This window comes from Triticum aestivum, chromosome 3A (genome assembly GCF_018294505.1).
Source record: "Triticum aestivum cultivar Chinese Spring chromosome 3A, IWGSC CS RefSeq v2.1, whole genome shotgun sequence".
Classification (NCBI taxonomy): domain Eukaryota; kingdom Viridiplantae; phylum Streptophyta; class Magnoliopsida; order Poales; family Poaceae; genus Triticum; species Triticum aestivum.
The window spans coordinates 13,325,784-13,333,051 of record NC_057800.1 but is presented as its reverse complement, the minus strand read 5'-3'; the positions used below and the strand labels follow the sequence as shown (position 1 = coordinate 13,333,051).

The following is a 7,268-nucleotide window of genomic DNA, read 5'->3' as shown; positions in this document are numbered from 1 at the left end:
AACTTTTCATACCGATTTGAACTTTGGTTTTTATGGTATATACCGAAAAACCGAACGGTTAACCGAATAAACCGAAGTAAAAATAAATTTATATTTCTTGAGATGAACAACCGTACAAGTTGTCATTTTTCTTGTACATGAGTCAAATTCACTACTAAGCACGTAAATTTTTCTTATAACATAGTCATTTTTCTCTTTTTAAAATGCTAAGCACGTCCATAACCATCAACAGATGAATCAATGCATGCATATATACTTATATATATAGTCATATACTATTTGTGTAAAATAGTATGTGTTTTGAATCATAAATTTGCAAATTATTATTACGTCATTTTCTAATTCGCGTCAACTTTGGTTTTTATGGTATATACCGAAACCATACCGAAATAATTTGGTATATACCAAAACCGAACCATATTTTATTTTCATACCATATTTACTGGAGTATTAATACCGTACAAACCGAAAAACCGTATAAACCGAACCATGTAAACCGAATAAACCGAACGCACAGGGTGAGCAGGCGACGACGGCGACGACGGGCGGCGACGGCGGACGGCGACGGCGACGGCGGCCGAGCCCTAGGGAACGGAAGAGCGATTATGGAGACGAGGGGAAAAGGAAAGAAAGGAAGGGAACGAGGGGAAATGGAAAGAAAGAAGCAAGGGGAGAACTGGCTAATGGGACCCATTCAAAGTTTTCTTGCCCTGTCAGCATCTAATTGGCATCAGTGGAGACGAAAACCGCTCAAGATTTGATTGAAACCACTAAAGGATGCTATTAACCCGGTTTTAGTAATTTGAGGGTGTGATTTGTCCCGGTTTTAAAGTTCAGGGGATATGTGTCCCAAAGATTGGATTTGGGGTGATTTGTATACTTCTTTCATTTTTTATTTGCTATGCCTGGGCCTCAAGGCGAGGGACATATGCCGGCCGGCACGGCCCGCTTATGTACGGGCCTTTGCGTGCCGTGCCATGACCGGCCCGTTTAGGGTGAGCCGTGCCGGCCCGCTGGCCAGGTCTGGTTAAACCCTCCTCTGCTTCCGTCTCCCTCCCAAACTCCCGAACTCGGCGACTCCAATGGCGCCGCCGCCGCCGCAGACGCCGACGCCGGTGATTCCGCGGGAGGCGTGGGAGGGCTGCAGCGTGCTCCTCGACATCAACGACGGCGACCGCCTCGCCTTCTTCCGCCTCACCACCGGCGCGTCCGTACCCTTACTCCCCCTCCCCTCTTTAGCTTCCTGCTCCGAAACCCTAGCTGGCGCGGTCGGGCTAACGGCTCTCTGTTGTGTGGTGGCGCAGGACGGTGAAGATAGGGGACAAGAGCTGCTCGCTGCAGCCGCTGCTCGGCCGCCCCTTCGGCTCCCTCTTCCGCGTCGGGCCCTCCGGCCTTGTCCCCTGCGCCGCCACCGACGCGTCGTCTCAAGGCAAGCAAGCATGATAATGTTTTTCTCTTCCAGTCCATTAATGTACTCTGTAAAATATATTCTGCTATTTTATCTTTGTAGTAATAGCAATGGCTGGCATTGGTACAGATGATAAGGCGCGAGACGGCAGCGCCTGTGGCCAGGCGCAGGACGAGACCAGGGACAATAGGTCCCTGGTTGATAATAATACAGCGCAGACGCTGTCGAGCGAGGACATCGAGGCGATGAAGCGGTGAGGATTCGACCGTTTTCAACTGTGTCCTGCTTGCGTAGGATATTTATTTGTCTGCTCTCTGTTTTAACAAGATTTTACGTCACACGGTTTTAATAGGGAGGGTGCGAGCGGGGATGCGATTGTGGAGGCTCTGATAGCGAATAGCTCCACATTTGGAAATAAGACTGTGTTCTCACAGGTTAGTATCAGTTACTGTAGCTTGATTCCTTACTGTTCTGGAGGACGCGGATGAGGACTGATTTAGTTCAACCTGTTCGGTTGCAGGAGAAATACAAACTGAAGAAACAAAAGAAATATGCACCGAAAGTGCTTTTGCGACGCCCCTCTTCCAGAAGGTATCATGTGCTTCCCTTTTTGCAGCAGGAAACATATTACATATCTTTTGAAAGCGAATGCTCTGTCAAACTTGTGGTGATGTATGAGTGTGACAATCACATATGTGACCATATGTAGTGTTTATTTGAATGCAAAGATACTTCTTCTGATTAGCTCTCTGTAGTGGATGTCTTGTCCAAAGTAGTGAACCAATATCTTTGAAGTTTCTTCTTAACTAAAGTTTGAAGATTGTTGTAGAGTGTGAATGATGTAGGACTAGTAAGAAAGAATTCGTTGCTTTATTTGTAATTTCACTACAAACAGTTGATGGTAACACATCTAGCGTATGGGCTGTTGCTTTCTATTTCCACTGCTCTTCTTTTGAATTTTCATGTATCCTCTATTTAATTAGAAAGTGGTGTTATAGGGTGTTCAGAACAAGAAATAACTTTTTGCTTTATAAAATTCACAGTGCAAATTAATTTTTTTGGTTGGCCAGGTGGGCTGGGTGAGTTTTAATTCTCTCTCAATAGAACATGTCGGTTTCCCAGCTTTTGGTTTGAAAGATTACCCACTGAACTCGATTAACTTCGTTATCTGGAAAGTTGGCGTAATTTTGAAATAATTCTGTTGTAACTCGTATTTGCAAAGTGCTTGGCACTTGAAAAGATAATTGCCTTTTTTTTGCTCATTAGACTTAACATATACTACTGGATGGTGTGCAAAATTATCTAATATTGTTGTTCCCTTTTATGCTACAGCATTTGTGAGACATATTTCAAGAAGTACCCAGCTCGAATAGGGTAATTATTATTTCCCTTTCATTACTTGTTAGGGCCAATCTTTTTTTTTCCTTGTCATCATAGTCAATTTCTTGATCTTGTTGCCTAGAAACAACAGAAGTGGATAGCTATAGCACTTAGCTACTTAACGCTATTATTTCTGTGTTCCCCAGGTTTATGCGAGTTGATGCGCTCTCCCTCTTGTTGTCTATGGCAAATGTTGGTGCATATTCAGATGTGCTTGCCGTTGATATGGTGGGGGGTTTAGTTGTTGGAGCCGTAGCTGAACGCTTAGGAGGTAAATTATGCTTTCTTTTGTGGTACTGAACATTATTTGGTGTTAACCAATCGAATGGAATTTAGTTTTGTGGAGATTGTGCTCCATTTTTTTTGAACTGTAGATTGTGCTCCATTTAATTTGGTTTTTCAAAAGACACTATTTTAACCTAGCTGTTTGTTGAAAAATACCCTGATTTCAGTGGAAAGCTGTTACGTATCAATCTTTTACTTGGTATGTGTGCAATAGAAAATATTGTGGCATGTAATCACTAATTCTCACAAGTCACGCTTGTTTCCACCAAACTGCAATATACATCTACAAATATGAAAGCTATAGGCTCACCTGCCACTGCCAGCCCGAGTTGTTTGTTAATATTTGTAAATGTGTAAAGTAAACCTGATTCTTGTGTGTTGTGCATCACCATTTTAATGCATATGCCAGTTTCAATCATTATTGATTGTCTCTGTTATTTCTATTATAGGTACAGGATATGTTTGTAGCACATATCTTGGATCAGCGCCCAGCTCCATAGATATAATAAGAATGTATAATTTGAGCAGCGACATGACCAGCAGGTAAATCCACCTTTTGGCACTATATGGCTTCTCATTTACAGAGGATTCTCATCTAAGGAGATAATTAGTTAGAGAACCTTCGGATTACAAGCAGGAGTATAATTTATACATTAATCTGTGACACTATAGTGTACCCTTAAACTGGCTACAAGAGCATACTAAGAATGTTGGTAAATACATTTTCTACGATTTCAGATAATATATGCAGTACCATTCTACCATTTTCTATTTTATCTGAATTGTCATCTACTATCACTATGTAAATGGACCTGTATGAAGCAGTTGAAATTATAACTGAAGTAGCAAGTGCGAATACTTCAATATATAATTTATGTAATGCTCAAGAGTTGAAATTATAATTATCATAAACACTCTATTCAGGATTTTCCAGGCACCACTTGGTGACCTCTGCTCCTTGCAAAGTGCTGGTGATGCTCCTTCTGTTCTCAGTGGCAGCATTCAACGCGATTTAGTTGAACCTGCTGCTGTACCAGATGAGAGTCTTCAGTCATCCCCGGCAAAACCAATTAATACAGAAGTATCAGATGGGAATGCTCAGTCAATGACAGTGCAGCCAATTAATATGGAGGTCCCTGAGCCTGCAACGGACCACCTTAATCAAGGTGACATTTCTATGTCGGATAAGTAGTGATCAAACTAACACTAAGAACTTTCCGCAAAAACGCAATGTTCCAACTGTTGCTGCTACATTGATCTGTAGATTGCAAAGGAAGTAATGGTAATTCAATAGCTCCCAAAGCGCCGAGAGCAGGAAAGGCACCCTCACCAGAGAGGATGAAATATTGGGGAGAACATGGGTTTAGCAGGTAATGCGAAGTATACTCCATCAGTAGAAGACAACTGCAGTATGAGTCTAAATATTTTTATTAATATACTGGTTTTATGTCAACACAGTTTGATTGTTGCTGCTCCTGACCATGAGGTAGAAAGTGTGGTTGCCGATTTGCTTCCACTCCTGTCCTATTCGGCCCCATTTGCTATCTATCATCAATATCTTCAGGTAAATATTGTTCTTTACAATTGACACTGAAGCATGGCAGTTCTTGCTAAATGTTTGGTTTACGGTGCTTCTGCAGAGAGCTTACCTTTCTAGGTAGAATTTTATTTCAAAAATTATTATCCTGTCACTTTCCTAAAATCATTAGCTTATGTGCTGAATTGACTTGGTTTTCGTTTCATCCTTTTGTAAAGTGTGGTTTTGCTGTTTGTTCCTTTTGTAAAGTGTGGTTTTGCTGTTACTTATCCTTTTGTTTTCTGGTATCTATATGCAGCCTCTTGCAACATGCATGCATAGTTTGCAGGTATCGAAAATGGCAATTGCGTTACAGATTACTGAACCCTGGCTCCGAGAGTATCAGGTCAGTACATTAGCAACGATGATGTTACACCAGAAATAGTTATACTCGAGTTTTGTTTGAGTTTTCACTTTGCTCGTCTTTTATAAGCCTGATTAATGCGTCATGCCAGTAAGGAATATACGAACCTATCTGACGCCTAAACTTTGAAAATGTTTCTGTTTACACTGCAATTTTGGTTGCTGTGCTGCTTAAATACTACTCCCTCCGTCCTAATATAAGATCTTATTAGAACCAATGCACTCATATATTGGTTATAATAACATCTTATATTATGGGACGGAGGGGGTAATAAACTGATGAGATTTATGATGTGGTGAACATGCTCAATACTAATAATCGAATGGACAGATTTTATCACATGTTGGTTTGACACACAAGGTCGATCGGCTATCACCTCGGCCCAGTAGGCTTGAAATACAACAAATGATCTGTCATTAGTGCTTACTACTTTTGTGTGTAAAAAGTTGTGATTCCTTTTTTTTCAATCTCGCTTGGTCTGTGGATACAGGTCCTTCCATCGCGCACCCACCCACACATGCAGATGAATGCGTTTGGTGGTTATATCTTGAGCGGCATCCGGATACACAAGCCTGACCCCTAGTAAGCGCGAGTGCCAGAGAAGTCATCTTGCACGACGGAGGGCAAGCTTGTCTCGTGATTTATATTTGGTTCACGCTGTTGTAGCTTCCTTTTTCTACGGGTTGCACTGATACGGTTCGACTGCGGCTTTTTCTGCAGGTTTCAGTGATACGGTTTGGTCGCACCTTGGATCAAAGAAAGATGATATCTAAACCACAAGTATGCCATCCTTCCCTCCACTGTGGGAAGGACATGTAATTGTGACGTATGCCGGCATTAGTTGCCTGGTGTTGTAACTGTGGTTGGTTCACATCCCAGTTTGATCCATTCAATTTCCTACAAGCAGTGGAACATTGTATTACAAAGAGGACACACAATAGGATGATATGCGGCCATCGGAGGAGCATCGGGGCGTTCGGCCGATGCGGGGAGGAGGGGGAAAGCTACCGGATCTTGCTTGCCTGCCGCGAAGCAGGCGGCGTTGGTGTATAAGCGCATGCACATTGTATATTTTTCCTCTCCAAGTCAAGAGGGAAAATGCTCCTCAAAATTGAAAGCAAATAATGGTTTTCTTCTTGCATCGAAATGAACATATGAAAGCCAAAGGCAGTGCACCGATAATGTTTTGATTATTGCAATGCACTAACATGGATTTGAACATTCAACATTGGAAAAGGAACGCACGCCGCATGGATTTGTCGTTGAATACTTAAGGAGCTACTTAAATTGTTCCAATTCCTACGTTATTTAATGCATCATGTTAACTTTTCAAGCTACAACTTAGTTTCATCTCCCCGCACAAACAGAAACTCAGTTTCGTCAAGACTACGGTAGAACGTTTGCCAAACAGATTTGTGGTTAAATATTTGAAGGCCTATCTAATTCGTTACCATGCGGCACATGTGGTGAGCGTTCAAAGCTTGGTGAAAGAAAAAGACTAACTAAATCGTTTTGGTTCCTACTTATTCAAAAGAATCATACTTATTCAATGGAACATGTGAACATTCTAAGCTACAACTATGTAAATCATCATAATTCATAGACAAAACCAAAACAAGGAGAAAATGCGTGCCTAGATTGAACACATTCAGAAACCCACCCTCGTCAATTTTCCCCAACCATGTAGAACAGTCCAACTGTCCAAGACTCGGTGTCAAACACAAACAAGCAATGTCTCATGTAACTGCATGATACAGACTTGAGATGTCAAGGGCTCTTCGCTAGAGCCTTCTTGACGCACTCCCTCAACTAGCTGACCGGCACAACTAGCTAGCTAGGTTTGGGTTCCACGAAGGAAGGACGACATAAGAAAACCCCTATCCCATAGCTTCATATATGCAATAGTGAGCAACACAACACACAGGCAGTGGCGGAGCTTGATGAAGATTGTTTAGCTTAGCTAGTACGTACTACGTAGTGGTTCATCAATATGCTTAGCTTAGGTAGCCAGCAAATTCATACGTGCTCCATCTAGTCTAGGATAGATCAACCGAGTACTTGTGTCTTGCCTTGACCTAATAATTATGGTTATACTATGAGGTTTCCTACAGTAGGGAGGGGGGAGGGGGGCAATAGCCCCCTTTGGCCCCCATGAAGCTCCGCCACTACACACAGGTGTAATTATGGTCACACAATCACTGGGTGAAACCAGGCGAGGGAACGGCAAAAATAAATTCCGACGCTGCTTTCCTGAA

The 7,268-nt window shown here is 42.2% G+C and overlaps 1 protein-coding gene across 2 annotated transcripts; it reads left to right on the top strand.

Annotated features, from left to right (window-relative positions):
* Positions 1–988: 988 nt before the first annotated feature.
* LOC123057555 (tRNA (adenine(58)-N(1))-methyltransferase non-catalytic subunit trm6) lies at positions 989–6,188 on the top strand. Of its 2 annotated transcripts, none has more exons than XM_044480502.1 (14): positions 989–1,207; positions 1,305–1,429; positions 1,538–1,661; positions 1,761–1,842; positions 1,929–1,999; positions 2,741–2,782; positions 2,935–3,059; positions 3,523–3,616; positions 3,998–4,257; positions 4,338–4,443; positions 4,532–4,637; positions 4,909–4,995; positions 5,504–5,595; positions 5,734–6,188. In XM_044480502.1, coding segments are annotated over exons 1-14 (1,440 nt in total). In that variant the 5' UTR covers positions 989–1,082; the 3' UTR covers positions 5,735–6,188. The 2 variants fall into 2 exon arrangements, with proteins under 2 accessions (XP_044336437.1, XP_044336438.1); XM_044480503.1 differs by having other exon boundaries at positions 1,035–1,207; positions 3,998–4,239.
* Positions 6,189–7,268: the final 1,080 nt, after the last annotated feature.

What these genes read in the sequence shown, in the direction of transcription:
- LOC123057555 (XM_044480502.1), top strand. Translation starts at nt 1,083, where the DNA reads ATGGCGCCGCCGCCGCCGCAGACGCCGACGCCGGTGATTCCGCGGGAG. An exon ending in AGCAGCGACATGACCAGCAG is followed by an intron (nt 3,617 to 3,997) that starts GTAAATCCACCT and finishes CACTCTATTCAG; the next exon opens with GATTTTCCAGGCACCACTTG. An exon ending in CCTGGCTCCGAGAGTATCAG is followed by an intron (nt 4,996 to 5,503) that starts GTCAGTACATTA and finishes CTGTGGATACAG; the next exon opens with GTCCTTCCATCGCGCACCCA.